We start from the raw sequence: 22,776 nt of genomic DNA on the forward strand, positions 1-22,776 counted from the left end.
GTTTAGCACCCTAATTTTTTTTACTACGTAACAAAGAAGTTTATCAAAAAATATTAGACTTGTTCGACTTCATGCGACTCCACTAAAACCGACAGCCGGATGACGTCAAAGTTCCGCGAGAGCAATTTAAAAGCTTACTCCACCGTATGATTTCGAATCGCTCTCGCGGTACTTTGACGTCATCCGGCTGTCGACTCTTTCGGCGCCGCATGAAGTGAACCGCTAGAGGGCAGAACTGCTGTAGGTTCATTTGTTTATCACCAGCGAGAGTTTTCACAGAAGAAGAGCGGAGCGTCTAGCCCTCGATACTTTTACAATCTATGTTTGTTTACATTTTTTAGTCAATATTTGCACATAGTGACATCACTACGTAAACATGAACGAGGATACTCTCACCACTTTGAAAATATTGATCATCGGAGAAAGTGGAGTGGGGAAATCCAGGTATGACACTAAAGTTTTTAAATACCATCTAATGAAACGACAACAACATAGGCCGAGACAGCTGTTTAATAAAAGCATACTTTAGATATAAGCCACAATAATCTCATTATTACATTCAAAATATATCACACAGAAAGTAGTAATGCTATCAGCTCACGTGTCAACATAAGAAATCATGTCTCAGACCTTCATATGATAATCGTTAATGTTTTAAAAAATGTTCAAATCCAATAAGAAATATTCAAGCTGAGGTTCTTTGCATATCTGAAATTAAAAGCAAACATTAACTATAACCAGCAGTTTGCTATGCTGTTGTGTGTTTTGTGTATTTTTGTAACGCTTCATAGTGTTATTATGTCTTTACTCCCCTCAATTTTAGTTTTAGTTTAGTGTTTGTAAAAATTTGTATGTGCATTGCCAAAATGTCAAACATTTGGGTTTACATTCCCCTTGTAGGAAGAGCAGTTTTTCGTTGTTTTGTAAATCTCTCTCTCTCTCTCTCTCTCTCTCTCTCTCTCTCTCTCTCTCTCTCTCTCTCTCTCTCTCTCTCTCTCTCTCTCTCTCTCTCAGTCTTCTGTTGAGATTTACAGATGATACATTTGATCCAGAAATTGGTGCAACTATTGGTAAGTCTGGATAACTAAGTGTGGTATTAATGTGTTTTGTCTATCATGGATGCCTCAACAGCTACCTAAAATTCTTTAAGGGAATTCTGTTCATATATCAAATAATGTTTCACTAATGTCTTTGCAGTTAAAATCAATGATTTATTTGCTTATTTTTATGAGCTACTACCAAAGTAGTGGAGATCACAGACAAAATTTCTCCTTACACACTTAAAGCGGACGTGTACTCGGAGTTTATGTACCCGCCATATTTTTTCTCAGCCCCAATTCCAAATCAAACAAGGCCAGATCTCCTTCATTGGCCTCCTCTTGTAAATCTGTCAGTGCTGTACTGAAACTGAGGAATGGTCTGTGTGCCTCCAGATCGTGCTGAGAGATTTATTGCCCAAGTCTTCCTATGTGATTTTTACAAATGCTATTTGTACATCATTTTTCATTTACATAAATCACTTATGTTTGTAAGTGATGTGGCTTTGTGAAGTGATGAGACAGGTGGTTGAGTCATCCTATTTTTGAATTTATCTGCATGTAATAAACCCACAATTCCCCATTTAGTTGTAAACTCAGGCATTTCTAACTTTAGGCTCTGGGCTTGTTTCCTGACAAATCCCTCAAAAATTACATTTGTCTCATATGTATGGTTTTACCATATATCCATTATGAAAAACATCTAGAATGTATTTCCAAATATCACTTTTGAATCTTCATATAAATGAAAAATAACAAAAAATAAACATTAATATTAGGGATATTCATAATTAAGGTTTGTATTGTTTTATTATATGTACTAAACACTTTATATATTTTCCATTAAGGTGTAGATTTTAAAGTGAAGACCCTCACTGTGGATGGAAACAAAGCAAAGCTAGCAATTTGGGTGAGAAGTCTGATGTTTCTCCCACTTTCTTGCAAGTTTGGTTTAGAGCAGGCTTGTTTTGTGTTTTGGTTTGTCATTTTTTGAGATTTTAGTTAGTTAAACCTATAAGAGTTTTTGTGTAATAGACATTACTGCATGAGAAATATGTCACCTTTGCAACATGCATGCAAACCAATGTCTCTATGAAAATACACCAATAGATGGCAGCGTTGATCCTTTTAACTATTTACCTCCAAAACAAGGTCATTCTGTTCGAGTGCATGCCTTGGTAAATCATAATATCCATTATTCAGTGATGTAGTGCAGGTATACAGAGCATTCTTTATTAGATGCCATATGGTATACCCACTTCTAAATATGAAATATTAATTTCATAATGATATTTATGCTGAGAAGTCAAGCAGCAGTGACCTTCTAGCCCATTTTGGTATCACAGGGTGTTCAACCTTAGTCAAGCCGCGAAAAAAGGGTAGGAATTAAAGACGGGGGTGCACAATCTCTGAAAGCTAATGCTGACATTTGAAATCACCTAAACAAACACATGCCTACCTTAATAGAATCTGGACCTTCTTTTGATTGACCCGCCCCACACATATGCAACCCAGGCAATGATGGCGGTTAGTAGATAGCACCTTACTGCTGATGTGTTTTGGTAGTCGTCCCGACTCCCTGTTCCAAATTGTTTTTTTTTTTCAAAAATCGTGCACCCCGCCTTTAAAGAGTATACCCACTTCTCCAGGCACCACTACACCACTGCCATTATAACTTTTTTTTACAAAGTGTGTAATATTCTCATGTAAAGACCGACTTTATTTTGTGTTTACAGGACACAGCAGGACAGGAACGTTTTCGAACTTTGACACCCAGTTACTACAGAGGAGCTCAGGGTGTTATACTAGGTGAGTAAGTAAAGTACAAACAAAACTGGTTTTCACATCTGTGTTGCCACATTGCCATAAAAACACTTTAGGGCCTTGTTAAACCAAGCTGTTTATGTAACTACTACGCAGTAGCACAATGTCTTACACAATGTTATTTTAACATGGAACATTTTAGTTTGCTGATATGGTACAAATAATTTGATTTTAGCTTTTGCCTTCCTAAAAATCCAACATGTGATGTTATGTTGACTTCATATACAATAGCGGCAAAAAGTGTCCAGAGAGCAAATTTGTGCAATGTTTAATGATTTGACAAAATGATGTGGGAAACTAACAACGTATTGGGAAATAAAAAGTTTTTAATATATAAAAATACATAATGAAACAAAAAGCTCACAGAAAATCAACCATACATTGACTAAAGTTATTTAGTCAATTACGCACATGCAAAACTTTTTTAATAACATGTTTGGCAAAGACTTATATATTTTTCTAAAAGTTGAAAATTTCTTCAGTGTACTTCCTTTTGTGTGGTTCTAGTATATGACGTCACAAGGCGAGAGACCTTTGCCAAGCTGGACAACTGGTTGACTGAACTGGATACATACTGTACAAGAAATGACCTTGTCAAGATGATGGTGGGAAACAAAATAGATAAGGTAAGATCTGTGTTCACTTTGCTATTTCAGTTTCTCAACACTGTCCTGTCTGCACAATTACAGTACTGAATGGTTAAATACAGTGTTTATGTGGGCATGAAAAATGTGTATGAACAAATGAGGACTTTTTAAGCTAAGTATCGATATAGCACCATGCTACGTTGCTGATTTTTCAATTGAGATGGGTTATTTATACAAGTCGAACGTTTCTTTATTTTGATTTTAATGTCACATTGTGTTGTGAATTCATCAGCCTGAGCAAAAACAATAATGAAATGCCCAATCTCTGCTTCAGTGACTCTGCCCTTTCTCCGTCTCATATGAAACATTGGAAAATTTGATTCATTCTTGTAAATTGGTTCTTTCAGATGTTTCATAAAACCATGAAACAGATTGAAAAAACAGTCACTATTTTGAGTCATGCTTGTAAGGTTTTTTGCTTATATATTTGTTACTGTGTTAATATCCACAATGGTGTATTATAGTTTAATTGTATTTGTTTAACTTTATTGTAATGACACTCTTATTGAGCTTGTTGATTCATTCAAAACTCTTCACCCTTCATGGTAGAATGACTGAATTATGACTTAAAGGGGATAATTATGAATTAAAGGGACACATATAATGAAAATTTTCCATATTTAAGTGCTATAATTGGGTCCCCAGTGCTTCTATCAAGCTAGAAAATGTGAAAATGAACAACCCAGTAACTGAGTTTTGGTAAACTGTGTTTTGCAAGCATGTGCAAAAATAGGTCATTGAAATTTTGCATTCTTTGTGATGTCAGAAGGGGATAATGCCGCCCCTTAATCTGCACTATCCAACCACGGCACTGCCATTTAGTTCATTGATCAGCTCATTTGCATTTAAAAGTAGGAATGCTCCGATCGATCGGCCGATAATGCTTGCTATGCTTCTCAATGAATTACGGTTAAATGCCGCTACATCCAAAAGCCAGGGGGCGTTCTATGCAAAATGCGCTGTAGACGAAGAACAATACACACGCAGCTATGATGACACGCAGCTCTAGGAAATGGCTTAAGTATATATTTATATTGCTGTTCTTCAAACCTTTTCAGGTATTTTCATGATAATAAAGAATATGTTTAATAATTATGTTTAACGAGTGTTGCTTTTTCAAATGCATGTTATAAACGATTCAAACTAACAGCATTTTTAGATCAATAAGGACTTACTGATCAAAAGCCGTAGTACATGAAATAGCTATGAATAAGATCGGCTGTCCGATTCAGAATAGTCATCGGCCACATATTTTTAGTGTGTTTCGGCATTGATCGGAGCACACCTATTTAAAAGGACACACCCAAAAACGGCACATTTTACTCACACCAAAGTGGCATTTTTAACATGCTGTAATAAATGATCTATATAATATTTTGAGCTAGAACTTAACATATGTACTTTGGGGACACCAAAGATTTATTTGACATCTTAAAGTCTTGTGAAATGTCCCTATTAAAGGTGCAGTGTGGTACTTTTAGCGGTATCTAGTGGTGAAACTGTAAATTGCAACCAACGGCTCAGTCCACAGCTTAGTGAAGCTATGGTAGCCGCCACAGGAAAAACACGTCATCGTCTGACGTATTGACAAAATGCGATTTTCAGAACAGTTTGTCCATTTAGGGCTACTGTAGAAACCAGCCTAGTCTCACGAAATTTCGTTATATAGTCACATATTTTTTGAATTTCCGCGTTTTTTCGTGATCGTGTGGCGAGTTCCTGTTTTCGTGTGATTATCACGTGTTGGTTACTCAACTGTTTTGTCCTATTTTCTTACCATTGTCGCTTCGGTTTAGGGTTAGATTTACATAAAATGACATCTTTACTCAAACCCAACTCTAACCCCAACGCCAGGCGACATATAAAAAAATAAATCTGAAAAAATAGTATAAACCAATGTATAAAGTGACATTCTAATGCAAGCACCAAATCTAACCCTAAACCGAAGTGACAATGGTTTAAAAATAGGAAAAAGCAGTTGAGTAACCAATACCTGATAATCATACGAAAACAGGAATTCGTTATACGATCACGAAAAAACGACTATATCACGAAACTTTGTGAAACTGGGTAGGTAGAAACACGACGACGCAAAATGCCGACTTCCATGTAAGGGGGCAAGTGACATAAACAGCTTATTATAAGTTAATAAAAAAACAGTACAGTTTATTTTGTAACATCTTTATACATCACTGATAATATAGTTATGTATATTATATTGCATTTATATGCATTTAATGTCCCACATTGCACCTTTAAATAATTTCTCCTCTTTAGTAGCTTTAAGTAGTTTGATTACTACTTTTGTAAGTAGTTTACAATGTAATTATACTGTAATGTAACCATTTTTCATTTATGAAGAGCTTGTAAAGGGTTTGATCCTCTGGCACAGTGTCTGATTGTCTTATAACTGTTCCTCAGGACACTCACTTGAAGACATTTTCTCTCTTTTTGTACAGGAAGACCGGCAGCTGGAGCGAGATGAGGGCTTAAAATTTGCTAGGAAACATTCAATGCTGTTCATAGGTAAATTGGCATCTGCTTGTTCTATTCGTTTTATTGCTTGTTCTGTGTAGAATAACATAAGCCTTCATTATTCTGCTTGATAATACATGAGCAAGAAATACTGTACTGTAAGAATACATTACCATTTTACTTTAGTTTAAATTATATTTTAAGACTCATCACCTTTAACACATGGAAAATCACACTTGAGTTTTGACGTAAGCTAGTTTATTCTGCTGCCATGATACGCACGGGCCACTATTTTTAAACACTCGGGCCCATTTGCTAAAACAATGATTATGTTATTCAATTGAGATGGATTATTTATACAAGTCGAACATTTATTTATTTTGACAAGAGTCAGTCTTTACAATGGTTTTAATTTATTTCTCATTTGTGGTTGAGTAAAAGTAACAGTCCTGTATATGTATTTGCGGGTGACATCCTGCGTTCTTCTGAGCTGTGGGTTTGGTTTGTAAGTCATGTGACATGCCTCATGAGTGGGTATGTAAGCAGCCATCTGTCTGAATTAGCCACAAAGTCCTCACACCAAATGAAATCTGCAGATGGACGGGCATGGCTACAGCATGCACTGCACAGGCCAACGCTGCTCTTTTACTTTCTTCAGTTTTTATATTTCCCATTTCTTTTTCCTTCGCTACGTACTGCTTAATATTCAAGGCCAAGTGTTTCATGCACCATATGGATACTTTCAGTGAACAATGGATCTTCATCTTTACGGCATACTGTGCTGACATGTTTTCTTCTGTATGGTGCAATAAGACTTCCCGATTGCATTTAGATTTGAGATTTAAAGCTGGAAATATAGTGAGGAAAATAAGTATTTGAACACCCTGCTATTTTGCAAGTTCTCCCACTTAGAAATCATGGAGGGGTCTGAAATTGTCATCGTAGGTGTGTGTCCACTGTGAGAGACATAATCTAAAAAAAAATCCAGAAATCACAATGTATGATTTTTTAAAACTATTTATTTGTATGATACAGCTGCAAATAAGTATTTGAACACCTGTATATGAGCTAGAATTCTGACCCTCAAAGACCTGTTAGTCTGCCATTAAAATGTCCACCTCCACTCCATTTATTATCCTAAATTAGATGCACCTGTTTAAGGTCGTAAGCTGCATAAAGACACCTGTCCACCCCATACAATCAGTAAATCTCCTCCCCTCCTGGAAACGATCTCTCTTTACTTCCGGTCATATTGTATGGCAGGAGGGCGGAGCCCAAGAAAAAAATCACAGCAATTAGCACATGCCAACATGACCCGATGGACGACTTTAAGTCCAGGCCTTCCTTTATTTTCATTTCAGTAGCCGTTTCACTCATACGTCACCACAAGAAAAATAAGACAATCGCTACTCTCGTTTCATGGCGACTTTAATAAACTCAGTAACTCGAGCAACACAAACACAGTCCTATGGCCGTCATTGTTGTCATGGTTTTCAATACCCGCAAATGCCTGTAGACTGAACATATCATTTGCATGCGCATACCATTTTCACAGATTTAAAGGGACACTCCACTTTTTTGAAAATATGCTCATTTTCCAGCTCCCCTAGAGTTAAACGTTTGAGTACTGTTTTGGAATCCATTCAGCCGATCTCCGGGTCCGGCGGTACCACCTCCAGCACAGCTTAGCACAATCCATTGAACCTGACTAGACCATTGGAATCGCGCCCAAAAATGACCAAAGAGTTTCGCTATTTTTCCTATTTAAACTTGACTCTTCTGTAGTAACATTGTGTACTAAGACAGACAAAATTTTAAAGTTGTGATTTTCTAGGCCGATATGGCTAAGGACTATACTCTCCTACTGGCGTAATAATCAAGGAACTTTGCTGCAGTACCATAGGTGCAGCAGGCGCAATGATAACACGCAGCACCCGAAAATAGTCCTACCAAAACTAAAACTCAGATGTTTAACTCTAGGGGAGCTGGAAAATGAGCCTATTTTCAAAAAAGTGGAGTGTCCCTTTAAGTTTTTGTAGTTTATGCAAAAACGATAATGGTGTCATTTTCAAAAACTTGCACTTTGAAACATTTCTTTCAGAACCTTAAAATGCCATTGTTGTGTTATCGAACAGCCAAAACGCATGAAAGTGGCCTGTTTTTCATTTATAATGTTGTATAAACATAACTTAGTCTCTCTCTCTTATTCTCTTATTCTTCTCTCAGAGGCCAGTGCTAAGACGAAGGATGGAGTTCAGTGTGCCTTTGAGGAGCTGGTGGAGAAGATCCTGCAGACTCCAGGCTTATGGGAGAGTACACACAAGACCAGAGGAGTCCAACTATCTGAACTCTCTCAAACTGATGGAGGCTGTGGAGCATACTGCTCACTTCTCTAGCATTCAAACAATGCAAGTTCGCTTCGAAACAAAGGATACATAAACCGCTTTAGTTTATGTACCTATGCAACCGCCCATACAAGTGACCATAAGGAAAAAGTTATATTACCTGGACAGTGGTGATCGTTTATCAGTATTCATTTTAATGTGATCTCCGGGACACCAGATAAACTTCAAGAGGAGCCCTTTCCAATTCAGGACATGCTTAATATTTACAAAAAAGTTGAAACTTAATTACACCCTAGATCGGTTGGTTCAGTTTATAGTGTTTTACTTTGTTACGTCCCAGTGCCTGTGTTTCTTATTTGTGGAGAGGTAAACAGTCATCGGCCCAACTCAACCTTTCAAACTCCTGGAATGAGATCTCAGTACAACACAGATTTCCATCAACATGCCCTCGCTTGATGTCTGCGGTGTGTGTTCGTTCACTATCAGCCCATCTCTGGATTCCACTTACTCTTCTTGTCAGTCACTGACGTTAATTCACTTTTCTATCCCGCTACACGAATCTGTGTTCAATTCACTTCTATCTCTGTGTTTTCACCCTGTGCTCCACATCGGCCCTCTCTCGCTTTACAGAATAATAGAGTTACCATGGTTTTGGATCTGAGCTTTACTGCTTTTATTGACTTGGACCGCCCATTCGAAAACATGTTTTTAAAGGGTTTACAAATCAAACAGATTGGCACCATGACTCTCTATTGTATGTATAAAAAGGAGGAAAATAAGAAGAGACTAGATAAAAAGACGGCTTTTTTCCTTTATAACTACTTGAAGTTGAATGAAAACGTTTCACGTAAAGCATCATCAACATTGTTAAATTCACTGTACTGTCAGTTTGTCTTACAGAAAGAAAATGTTTAAATGTAAGTCTTTGAGTGAGTCATTAGGGTGTGACTATAGACGGCTGGTTTTCACACCGAGAGAAATGGAACAAAATGACAAATTTAGAAAAACTTATAAGACATCTAATAGTCATGCAGAATAGTTACATTCCCCAGGTTCCAATCTGGACCATTGGATCTGGAGTATTTAAAGGGACACTCCACTTTTTTTGAAAATATGCTCATTCCTAGAGTTAAATGTTTGATTTTTGCACTTTTGGAGTCTATTCAGCTGATCTCCGGGTCACTTTTGGCATAGTTTGGCACAGTCCATTGAATCTGATTGGACCATTGGCATCGCGCAGAAAAGTGACCAGAGTTTCGATGTTTTTCCTATTTAAAACTTGACTCTGTTGTGGTTGCATCGTGTACTTGGACCGACAGAAAATTAAAAGTTGTGATTTTCTGGGCAGATATGCTAGGTACTATACTCTTAAACTGGCATAATAATCAGTGACTTTGTTGCTGTTACATGGCTGCAGCAGGCGTAGTGATATTACGCAGTGCCCGAAAATAGTCTTAGCATAGCACCTAGCATATCAGCCTAGAAAATCGCAGCTTTTGGTTTTCTGTCGGTCTTGGAACACGATGTAGCTACGGAGGAGTCAAGTTTTGGATGGGAAAAGTGTCGAAACGCTTTGGTTGTTTTTTGGCGCGATGCTGGTGGTCTGGTCGGATTCGGTGGATTGTGCTGAGCTATGCTAAAAGTGTTAGCGCCAGACCCGGAGATCAGCTGAATGGATTCCATAATGGTAAGATTCAAATGTTTAAAGGAATAGTCTACTCATTTTCAGTGTTGAAATGTGTTGTTGCCTTGACTGGGAACTGTTGATGCATCCCTCTGTCGTCTGTGTGCGTGCACGTGGGCGCTGGAGCGCGCTGCGGCGCTTCGATGGCATTTGGCTTGGCCCCATTCATTCAATTGTGCCATTTGGAGATGGAGTTGGAGGTGACCAGGCACATCAACGTTTTTCCTGTTTGGGACGAGTGGTTGTACGAGCAAGTTTGGTGGTACAAAATAAAACGTATCGCTTTTCTAAGCGGATTTAAAAGAGGAACTATATTTTATGGTGTAATAGCACTTTTGGGAGTACTTCGACTCGGCGCAGTAACACCCTCCCTCTCCCATTATGAGAGTGAGAAAGGGAGCGGACTTTTCAGGCGAGTCGAAGTACTCCCAAAAGTGCTATTACGCCATAAAATATAGTTCCTCTTTTGAATCCGCTTGGAGAAGCGCTGCGTTTTGTTTTGTACCCCCAAACTTGCTCGTGTGGCTGCTCGTCTTGAATAGGGAGAACGTTGATGTGTTTGGTCACTTCTGGCTTTGTCTCTGGATGGTGCAGTTGAATGAATGGGGCTAGGCTGGGTGCTGTCGAGGCGTGGCGGCGCGCTCCGGCGCTTGCGTGCGCGCGCACAGATGATGGAGGGATGTGTCAACGGTTCTTGGTTGAGGTGATAACATGTTTTGGTGTTGAAAATGAGTAGACTATTCCTTTAACTCTAGGGGAGCTGGAAAATTAGCATATTTTCAAAAATAGTGGAATGTCCCTTTAATCAACTTAGTGTTTGCTTTAGAGACTAATCCAGGGGGTCCCAAATGTTTAGCCATATATTCACGGCTTAAAATCTAGATGGCAAAATTTTCAGTCTGACTTTCGGAAACGCATGAAAGAAAAACTGATTTAATGCATTCCTTTTCATTTTTAGATCAATTAATATTTACAATTGAACATTTATGTAATTACAAGTTGCATGCAATTTTATCTTTAATCTGTTGAACACAAAAATATATATTTTAATAAGTGATGGTAAGTACACGGTTGACGGTTCCCATTAACTTCCATAGTATTTGTTTTTCCTACTGTGAAAGTCAATGGGTACAGTCAAGTGTGTGCTTACCATATAAAAAAAAACTTATTAAAAAAAGTAAATGATCACATATTTGGTGTATTTCTGGACTATTCACTCCTATATGATACAGTTTATCACAGTTGATCTGAGAACTTGTGTTGTTTAGGTAATTTGGGGTTTTAATTTTTTGATCATATGTCTCTGTTTTATACATATTATTAGTATATCTATTCACGATTTTAGGTGTACTATGTGTTTAGGTGTACTGAATAGTGACTGTAATTCACAATAATGTATTAAACAATATTGCATGTTTTTATTGCACATTAATGGCTGTATGCAAATATGTGCTGGCAATAGACTTTATCATAAATACATTACAATATTATTGATGTTTATGCTCCACTGGCTCTCTGCAAGGTTGCTCCTAAAATGACAATATTTTGTGCCTGAATGCTCCCTCTCGTACTTTTTCCAGCAGTGAGTTCTTGTTAAATATGACCCACCACAGGAATGTATCTCCATCAGGCCTCTGCGATTTCACCATTTCCCGTTACATTTCTGTGTGAATACTTTGGTGAGCGAAGTGTTTGCTTATTCACGTGTTCAAACGGCATCGTTGTATGGTTTCCGCACCTGTCCGGTGTGATGAATCCAAATTATTGCCTTTGGACAGATATGCGGGTCCAGTAACCATAGCGATCGCCCAAGTTTTTCCATTATGGATATGTCTTCATAGCCGTTTGACCAGGAAGTGCGTCATTCTCGTTGACAAATGACTTTTTAGATGAAAGCTCTTTTTGGATACGATTCAGAATTGTTAGAAGAAAGTATGTATCGATCAAACGCCAACAGCACTTTGCTGTGTCCATAATGTTATCCTTATATGACTGGCTATCCACACTAGTCATGTAATTTTGTAAGTTATATTTCCCCAAGAGTCTTTCCTAAACGCTCCTACCTGCCAAATAGAGTTGTGTTTTTCTCCCGTACTGGCTCAGGAGCAGATATTCCAGATGCAATATTATAATAACATAATATAAAAACTGGGAGATAATTACCTGCTGAAATCCAGCTTGAGCTCTTATGTTCAGGTTAGTTTGATGCTGGTTTAGATGATGGACCACCACAGCCAAAACTTGCTTTAGTGCTTGCTGGTTAGTATGGCTAGTTGGAGCACAATTACACCAACATCCAACACTAAAAACATGAACAGCTTTTAAACCAGGTCTGGAGCTGGTGCTAGGTCAGAAAAAGCTAAACCGACTGTGTCACCAGATTTACTTGTTGTTATAACATATCATTATATTGTTATGTGCTATATTACTTAGCTGCTTACGCCCTAAAGGGAGACATTAGCTGATTTTTTTTCTTCAAAAGATAAAATTGCTTGAAAATGCATAAGAACTATTATAAACATTAATAAATATTCAAATCAAATTATTTCCTGTATTCTGTACTGTAATTCGTTTTTGTAAAACATAATCATATAATGGATTTTGTAAAACATATCAGCGTATTATATGCAAACCCTACTGCGAAATCCAGCTAAGACCAGCATAAGCTGGTTTTGCTGGTGTAAAAAGCTGGTCTCCCATAGTTGGGAATGGATAATTTTACTGTCAACATATTTTTACTTCTAACGTTCAGCTCTAGGTATAGTTGGAATTTAATTATTGTTTACTTGCATTGGCTCTAAAAGGTTTTAATAAATGTTTTTACTATGGTAAAACTGCATCTGATGACCATACATCATTGAAAGGTTGCTCATTGTTATTTAATTGTACATTTTGTCATTATTTTGTGCCTAAAAACACTATATGAGTAAATATTTAAAGAGTTTGGTTCCAAAACGCGATAAACGCCTTTTTTTCAGTATTGTATCTGGTCCATATAAAAAAGGTAAATTCTTCATTTTACGCAAAATCCGATATCCGCCGTGTTATTCTGTTATCTTTTCTCCCTTTTTCCCAAAACATGATAAACGCCAGACCTCCTTCTCTGCAGAATGCAATAAATCCACGTAACCAATCACAGCGCACCATTCCACGCATTGTGAACAACAATGGTGGCGCTTTGAATTCACACAGAATCCAAGTTTTCCTCATCTACTTTGTACTTCGTGATCAACTAACAAACAAAAACAAAATAATACTTTTGATGGCATTGATAAACCTGTGATGGTTAATGGGGAAGAAACGTAAGCCATCAACATCTAATAATTTACGTGAGAGGCACTCGGGGAAGGAAAATGTTAGCTGTTGCTTGTTCTCACACAACAGTATCAAGCTTCTGTCATGCTAACACATTGACCCCAGGGGATCTTATGAAAAACTTTCCATTATTTTACTAAAAGTCAATGAAAATCGTGCAGCTCCAAAACCTTTTACAGTTGATCGCTATCAAAAAAGTTCAACAACGACGTCCCAAGGATGACAGCAGCAATGACAGTGTTCTTAATATGACAAAGTAAGTGTTTTGATTAATGTCATTGATGTTTATTTTTTTTAATTAGTGAATACCAATAGTCAACTAAATGAATATAACATGGCAAAGATTAATGCACATTTATATATTGATTCAATACATTTATAGCATTTTGGAAAAAAAAAACTTGTCATGGATTTATTGCATTTTGCAGTTTTTATAATAAATGTTTGAAAATCAAATTACGGATTTGAATTTTTAATATTATCATGCCCTAAAGATGTGAATTTTTTTTACAGAAAATAGTGGTTTTCATCTTGTCACTTGGTATAGAAAACAAATTTTTACCCAAATTAGTCAAAATGGATTTATTGTGTTTTGGAACCAAACTCTTCATATATACCTCAGCAGCTTTTAAAAATTGCGCATTACATACAGTCTGTAGCGCAAGCTCCGCCTGCAGACGTTGCAGGTTTTCTTGTTCGAGAGCAGGCAGGTTTCGGGCCTGTTTGCATCTGGCAGTCGGCACAGAGTTTTCTGTGTGGAAAACTGCAGCCCAGTTCCAACATGGGCATCGACTTCTGCATGAGCCCTGGTGGAAAAGCGGTAATGCGCTGATCTGTTCAACAGGTTATATGTACAAATCTGTTTGAATTCACACATCAGAGGCCTCATTTATAAAGCATGCATACGTGCACATTTAAATGTTAAGTGTTCATATGCAAAAATCCACAGGAACGTATATTTGTAAAAATTGTGTTTTACGTGGAAAAGTGCCTAGCGCCACGTCATCAGGGTCTGAACGGTATGCAGTTTTGCTTGTCTAAGTGCTTAAGGGTTTTGGAAAATAAGCCATTCTTGCTGCTCGTAAAGGATTTGGATGTTGACTGTTGCTCTTTTATGTCAATAAGATTAATTAGGCATTGTTTCAAGGCGAGATTTGAAACTGTTCAGCTGCGTTCAATTTCAAGATGATTTGCGATTTATAAATGTCACATCTAAAAGCGAGCCTTGTTCCTGCTCTTCAAATGTTGTGAAATAGATCTGAATATGAAGAAATGTGTTAAAGAGCCGAGAATGCATAATCACATTTTGATTTGTGTGTGAAACGTTTGAATCTGCAGGTATCTGCAGCGCTTTCAGTTTAGTTCTCGGCCGGAGATTTCATGTGGATCTGCTAATGACGGATTGATGAAGACTTGTGGATTATGGTTTCCGGACTCTATTCACTTCTATCATCCGCTCTCTCTGATGCATCAAACAGAGGGCTTATATCTTTATATTTCTGCATAAGTCATCAGCCCATGTCCCATTAACCATACCCCCCCCCCCCAATTACCTCTATGGGCTCATCCCACTGTCCTGCATGAGATCATTTTGAGACGGTGGTGGTTGTTTCATAAGGTGTCAAGTTCTTAAGACGTAACTGCAGTTGGCCCTGTTCTAATTATCAGTCTGATTGATTTGCCGTGCCGCCCGGGGGATCGGAGGCAAAGAAGATGTGGGTGGGCGCATGGCCTGCGAAAAGTGGCTGAAGGGTCGAGTTTTAAAGGGTTTCTAAATTTGTTTTTTACACTAGATAAAAATTTTAATGCATCTTGCTGTGTATTAATCCAAATGAAAATGTTCATTAATGTTATATGATAATTGCGGATTAAATGTTAAGGTTTCATTGTACCTCACACCCTGTAGCTTTTAATGCTGCATTTGGCCAGTTTTAAAGCTTCGGTGTACTTTAGTATTGGTCTGAATAGCAATTTGCTTGGCTGTAATCCATTTCCAAATCCTTAAGTCTGAAGGATTTGGTATTTATGTTGATTAGCTACATGTCTGTGGTAATATGGACAATCAAATGCAATAAATTTGCACAATCAATCGTTGCCAAGGTTTGGAAGTACAATACATAGACGGCAAACATAACTGCTTCTTACCAGATGATTAGCTTTTCTGAAGGTTGGATATGTACCTTTGACATCTGAGGTTATGTTGATCATTGTACAGCTTTATGCGGCTTTTTCTAAAGTCTCGCTTTTCCTTCATATTATTATTTAATGGGTTTTTGTCAGAAGCTTGTCAGTTGTAATAAGTTTCAGGATCATTAATAACAAATCACTATACTGTGACTCCGTACTACGCTGAGTGCTGCTTGTGCTACTGAACTCTTTTAAACTTTAGGTCTTGTGGTTAAATGTGTAAGCTTAAAGTAGGATAAATTTCATTAACATACAGTTGAGAAAGTGAATATATGAGAATGTCAGACGTTGTCAGACGTTTTCATTTCATGATGAGTAATATCTGATGTGTGGCTTTCTTTATTAATTTTTAATTTAGTCTTGCCTCATGATTAGTCGCAACTAATCGTTTGCAGAATAAAAGTTTTTGTTTACATAATATATGTGTGTGTACTGTGTATAATAATTATGTATATTAAATACACATGCATACATGTATAATTTTAGGGAAAAAATATATGTATATAATATTTTTTTATATTTAGATATAATATAAATTAAATATAAACACGTATATGCAAATGTTTCTTAATTATATACATGCGTGTGAGTGTGTGTGTTTATTTATACATAATTATTATACACAGTACACACACACATATATTATGTAAACAAAAACTTTTATTCTGCAAATGATTAGTCGGGACTAATCGTGAGGCAGCACAATTTTAATCATAACTGCAACAAAGACTATTTTCATGGCAATCTCATGAGTATTATTACAACTCTACATACTTTTCAAAACTAAAATAACATCAAATAAATCTGATTTGTAGAATTCTCAAAAAGCCCTTTAATACTACCACTCCAGCATCCTTAATTGCTTTGAATGGAAGTACATCAATGGAGGAAATAAACAATACTTTATATTTCTTGAATGCAATTTTAAGTAAGTCTGTGTGGTTGTGCTCTGATCTTTGCCTTAACTTAGTTATACATCACACATTCTCTGACTTCAATCTTGAAAGCATGCTTTAAACAGAAGCGTCATGGCCATTTAAACTGAGGGGGCACGTGCCTACTTGGTTTTCTGAGCCTAATGGATTTTGGATGCAACCTCAAAATCAAAGAAGCGTCCGTTAATCTGTTATTTAACTTTTAATCCGTTTAATATGAACACTATTATCAATTCTGTGCTGCATCCTTTTCACTTTGCAGAGATTTTTGCCCTTTTGATAGTGTTTTGATCGTGTTACATTGCTTTATTCTGACGGCAGGGACAGCGCGGACAGCGCAGACGTCATTCTGTGCGCGCTCACGGACTCTTTGCTGTTGCTGCTGCATTTTGCTCTCTGAGGAATTAAAACGTGTAAGAAATGCTCAACATTTCCAAACCCCAGTACGATAATGTGTAGATAACCTCCTCGTTGTAGAAAATGTATGGTTTAAAATGTGACCGTCTCAACATAGTAGTAGAGATTTCTAGATTCATCTTGGTACAACGGCAAAGTTCGCCAGAGTTCCCGGGGGCGCGTGATCACACGTTTAAATATGAGGTAAAATTTGATGCAATAATGCGTTCCTCTAATAATTTTATCTACAATTTTTTTGTAGTAGTAGTTAAAGTTTATTTCGGTCAATTTAAAAAAAGAGAGAAAAAAAGACAATTTACAAGCAAATATAAACACAAACATTGAATTACAATGTCAGTATTAAAAAGAAAAGATTGACCGAAAAGTTATCAGCTAAAGCTATATGCTTATTACGCCAATCCTTTTTAAATCATTATTGAACATTAAAATCAATCAGGTGGCTATAGCTTATCTCATTTTCGTTGTTTTTATGGATTTAAAATTACATTTTATAGGATTACATTTTATAGGATAATGCAGTTGTTGTGCAAATGCATTAATGACATAATTAAACAAGTCATTAAAACTTAAATAAATAAAACATGCCGTAGATGTAAATATGATACCAATATGTCATTATTCCGATTGAATAGTATTTGATATGAAAGTTAGTCAACACTTTTATTTTGGAGGTTTTCGCATGAAAGCAGGGGTGTTCAGATTGTTAGAATTGTAATATAAGTGCCATGGAAAAGACTGAAAGCTTTATAATATTGCGTTTGATCTCTGTGTATGCACACATTTCTTTGAGCTGTGCACACTGTGCCCCCTTAAAAAAATTGGTGCATGACGCCACTGCTTTAAAAGTTCATTTTTCTGCCCTGGACAAATGACACTACTGGCTGTGAAATCACTCTCTCAAGATTTCATTCCTATATTTGACAGAGTTTTGACGTCTTGTCCCACATCTCCATTCGCTTCACTCTCTCTTTCTTTGTTGCTGATGGGCAGTCGTGCTTTCCTCATCAATAAAAAGGAACTAGAAATGAATAACACTGTCTAAATTCCAGATTGCAATGTCTACCACATGGATTTTGACGTGACCGTGACCATCCGTCTTCTATTCCTCGCGTATTGATTTAGTGATGAAAAAATAATAGAAGACCCTACAAGGAACGGAAAAAAGGTCCTTCCCTCTCGAATTCGTCTTTAAGCTGAAAGCAAAGTGGTCACATGGACTGCTAGACTATGAATTAGTGGCTTCATTCATCTCTCGCAAGTCTGCGGGCTTCACGCAGATCCCATCTGAAATACTTTTGGCCCGGGTCCTCTCACTGGAATTCCTGTAGCGCTCTGTCATTCACTCCACATGTACAGACACACGTAAAGACTATCAGATTGACTACTACAGTACAGAGCGCTGTAGCCACAGGCTTCTATAATAAACTAATCACATTGTATCAACACGCAGAGGGTGTAAGCTTTCCTCGAGCAGGACGGGGCAGTGCCGTGGAAAAACCGCATGTTTTACATTTGTGTTCGTAAGGAGTGAAAGGAAAGAAGATAAAAGCAGTTCGGTGGTCTTATGAATCAGATGATTGGCACACGCGGTAACAGACTCCTCATCCAGTGCAAATAATCTTGCCTTGCAAAATAATTTTTGTATTTATTTGTCTTCGGATCTCTGATCTTAACCGGATTTATACGTGCCGGTGAACTGAACACACACAGAAGTGTAGGAAATTTCACGGGTGGTTGTTTCGATAGTCAGTATTACGAAGGTCGGTTGAATCTCTTTGCCGTGTTTTTATTTGCTTCTGTTGGATTATATACCTTAAAACCCATCATATTGCGTAATTCCCGTGCTACTTTTGTCGATCTTAACTTTAGCCGTAAATCACTATGTTTTGTTTATCTTTGTCTGCCCTTGGTTGTGGATTACCTGTCTGTTCTCACTTACCGGCCACATCAGAATTCAACACCATTCACCGGAGTGAAGTCATTAATGTACATACTGTAATTCGTTGGCTCATTTTCATCTCTTTATGGCACAAAAATACAAGAAAGTCACACCGTGATTAATGCATTCTGGAGTGCATTGTGATTGCAAGCCATTTATCCGTATACCTCAGGCTTTAGAAGTATAAAGACTCGTACCTACGTTGCTGGAGGTCTCACGTCTGATTTCACTCTTGGCAAACCCTTGGCGCTAAAATGTTTACATTCGGCCAATCAAGTTCCAGACAGTAGCGCCGACATAAGTGAGGTCATAAGTGCTCCCGGCCACCGACAGCATTAATGAAGCTCTACCTGCTTTACCTGCACTTCCCTTGCTTCATTTAGATCATCATTTTTGTTGGGGAAGTCACTTAAAGGCTCCGTTTATACCACTCAAGTACATTAAATTTCATTAATTAGTAGATGCTTTAGTCCAAAGGAAATTATGCGATCAGTGCTTTATTGACTGGTCTGTGGTCTTAAATATTGTCCAGACTCTGATTTGTGCTAAAAAAAGACTAGACAAATATCCAAAATGTGGTGCATAGGCTAAAAAGATCCAAATGGTCTAAACTGCAAAAGGACGATTATGACCTTCAACAGGTTGCAAGATAAAAGCCACTGCTAAACTGGAAAATGGCAGAAAAATGTTTTAATTGTGACTTTTCTAAACCTTACTCAGGCATTGAGAAAGGTCACCTATGACCAAAAGGCTTGCCAGAATTGATGATTGTGCTTTCCAGGCAGGTTTTTGAGCCCATAAATCACGACTTTAAACCATGACTCACGACTTTGTAGCGTTCCAGACAAGTCATGCCAAACTACCTGAGCGCAAGGAATTTACGTCACCTTAAAAAAAAATTTTTTTAATGGAGCACACAAAAGTACATTTTACTATGCAGCTATTCGTAAAGTTATATATGACTGTGTTAAGTCTTGTTTTTAAATAAGATCAGTGCTCCTGTTATAATCAATGAAGCTCTAAAGATCTAAACCGCGAGGATTAGGATCTGTCTGTTACGTTGTCAGGTCTAGATTAGGACGTCTGTTGTGAAACCTGTGCTCTTTAGTACTGTTTGACGGGAAAGTGGAGTGTTTTCGTGAACTGCAGCAGACGCCAGAGGATCTAAAGAGACATATATTACCATCATACAGAGATTCCCAGGCACATCTCACTTTTTTATTGCCTTTTTATTGCTTCGGTTAGACGACGGAGCGTGAGCCCTATTTGTAATGCTATGTGCATGTGCAAAAAGATTCAACGTTGATTCAATTACATTGGCCGATCAATCATTTTCCAGGAGCAAAACAAAGAAAGCGGAAAAGTTGCAGTCTGGCCCGACTTTTCTATTTCTCCAGAGACCTAAACTCTTTTGTTTGATGAGTGTAATTGAAAAAAAAACGGTCTTGACTGTCAAAAAGTCTACTTCAGAGATAAGGCCTGTCCTAAACTCTAGTACTTTTGTTGGACCCGCCATGCTGATGAAATATATCCCTGCCTGTCGAAATTCAAGTATTCAGCTCTCGTAATGTGTTGTAAAGTGACTCCCGCTCGCCACAAGTCTCCCGCCGCCGAGTGTAAATCCAGACATCAGGCTTATATCAAAAATACAAACACACTAAGACATGTTTAGAAATGAATGACTTAGAGAGCAAACCAGCGTATGAAGGGCCCGGGGCTGCCTGTGGAAAGTGTCCATCAGCGTTTGGATTTATGAAGGCGTCGTAGGATTGGCTTGTGCGATCGCTGCCCCAAAATACCAAATAGCATTGGCTACCACTGGATAGCGATAGGCCACACGACCTGCCAAGTTTACTCCATTTGTGTATTCCCCTGGAGAAAATATGTCACATTATGACCTGTGTGTGTGTATAATAATTGATAAAACATAGCAAAAGTTACACAATGAGATGAGAAGAGGGCAGAATTTGCTACTGATGGATTACAGATACAGAAATGCCTGAACTAATGGCAGGTCGGGAAAGGAAAAAAGGAGATGCTGGGAGCAAAGCGAACTGACGTTATGTATTACAGATGGCAATTTGTAAATCATAAGCCCATTTAGGAGGTCAGTTTTGAAACGCTGCGAGTCCTAGGCCGATGGAAAGTTTTGTCTGTAATTTTTCATTGCGATATGATACCCTAATATGCGTTACTGTCGGCCTAGTTGTAAATATGGTCTGCCTGAAAACATTTGGCAAATGGACATAGGCATCTAATATGATTTCGGTGTACTTATCATTGTATAGTCTGGAATACATCAGAAAACGTACCCAGAGACCAATATTTTTTTGAGATGGCGTCTAGACGCTTTGTTTATTGACAACAGTACGTTTATCCAAAGTGGACACTTTTAAGTGTTTTTTACTTCAACGCACAAATATACAAATTCAAAATTCTTATTAGGAGAATATTAACACGTATATCCGTACGTATAAGGATGTCGCTTTACGACTTTGGCTGTCCCAGCCAATCACATTCCAGTTATTTCAGTTTTCCTCTCGTCCATCTGCTCTTCTGACACGCTTCCACTTCGGTATACTTAGGAATTGCTTGATCTTTTGGTTTAGAAATATAAGACCACTAAAGTTTTGCACCTGCCCCTTCATGTCATTTCAAGTGTGTTTGTGTAATATTTTTCATCTGGAGGACACGCAGAGATCCAGCCGTGCATACGGGAGAGAGCAGGGAGTGAGACGTGTGTGTTGTGTCTCAGACTTTGATTTAATATTCAAATATCTATCTGCTACAAATGGAAGTAGTTTAGGAGTCTTCTCTTTAGGCAAACATTGTTTCAATTAGTGCAAAATAACAAATAAATGCTGTTGTTACAATCTAGAGTCTGTTACACAAGTTTTAACAATAATAGAAAACATAAATGTTGTAAATGTCTGGGCATTTATTCATCGTGGTAATAACATTTTATGTGTTTGAAGAGTTATGCACGTGTGTGATAAAATGTAGTTCATATTTTGTCCTATTTGTTCTGTGCTGTTATGGTTTAAGAGAAATACTTTTGAAAGTTGTGGTGCATTTAATAAAATTAGACCAAATTATGATTTATTTATTTAAAAATTTTACCAATAATTTCCATACCAATAAGATACTTTATGCTTTATACAATTGCATTATTAAAAAGACTAACATAATGAGAAGCAGTAGTCTTATACTTTCACTGCCCATATAATTTTGAAACTAAGTTATTAAATGTATATAATTTAAGATGTCTGCTCTCATGGCATAAGCTCAGTTTTATAGTCATATACTCTCCCCTCCTTAGGGAACAACAGCATCTTACATTCAGTGTGACTGGAAATTTCAGCAATGTCTCTGATTAAAGTGCCTCCTTTTCCCTCAAACATCTCTGCTAAATGTCTTGATGGAGCTCCGCACAAAGCAGCTTATTGTGCATATGTGTTTTAATAACATGCCCTTGAAACCACTGATTTTTTTCTGGTGGTGGTTTCTTGAAGGTTCGCCATAAAAAAACGAAAGACAGGAAATGTTTTGAGCACCTTAGGTTAGCTCACTGAAGTACTGCTTCAGAAACACAGTCGCCTCCCCGTATAGCGCTGGAGAGGGCCGTCTTAGTCAGAATACAGCCATTCTGTGGGACTTAGGAATAAAAACTTCAGAAAGACAATGGCAACAAAAAAGATTTAAAGAAAATAACCCATTGTGCTGCCATAGATCAAATTTATGATCTGTGACTCAGACTGTCGTAGTATTTGCATCATTAATACACATGAAAGATACCGAATCATATCTTCGAGAATAATAAAAAGAGTCTAGTGTCCATCACTCTTTGGTTAAGGAAAATTTCTCTTACGGTTTTGAAAAATTACGCTGTCTTTGGAAATCCTATTAATTTCTAGATATTAGTGGTTTCTTATAAAGAGTGGTAGGAAATGCAATAACTCTTTGAGTCGTGT

General features: G+C 37.4%; 1 protein-coding gene across 1 annotated transcript; it reads left to right on the plus strand.

Annotated features, from left to right (window-relative positions):
• The first annotated feature begins 242 nt into the window (after positions 1-242).
• Positions 243-11,506, plus strand: rab18a (RAB18A, member RAS oncogene family). The gene is made up of 7 exons (XM_055176327.2): positions 243-444; positions 1,015-1,070; positions 1,886-1,947; positions 2,774-2,846; positions 3,369-3,487; positions 5,968-6,034; positions 8,210-11,506. Exons 1-7 carry the CDS (start codon positions 377-379, stop codon positions 8,377-8,379), a joined length of 615 nt encoding a protein of 204 aa, XP_055032302.1. The 5' UTR covers positions 243-376; the 3' UTR covers positions 8,380-11,506.
• Positions 11,507-22,776: the final 11,270 nt, after the last annotated feature.

This window comes from Misgurnus anguillicaudatus, chromosome 4 (assembly GCF_027580225.2).
Source record: "Misgurnus anguillicaudatus chromosome 4, ASM2758022v2, whole genome shotgun sequence".
NCBI classification, from domain to species: domain Eukaryota; kingdom Metazoa; phylum Chordata; class Actinopteri; order Cypriniformes; family Cobitidae; genus Misgurnus; species Misgurnus anguillicaudatus.

What these genes read in the sequence shown, in the direction of transcription:
- rab18a (XM_055176327.2), top strand. Translation starts at nt 377, where the DNA reads ATGAACGAGGATACTCTCACCACTTTGAAAATATTGATCATCGGAGAA. An exon ending in AGAAATTGGTGCAACTATTG is followed by an intron (nt 1,071 to 1,885) that starts GTAAGTCTGGAT and finishes TTTTCCATTAAG; the next exon opens with GTGTAGATTTTAAAGTGAAG. An exon ending in ACATTCAATGCTGTTCATAG is followed by an intron (nt 6,035 to 8,209) that starts GTAAATTGGCAT and finishes TTCTTCTCTCAG; the next exon opens with AGGCCAGTGCTAAGACGAAG.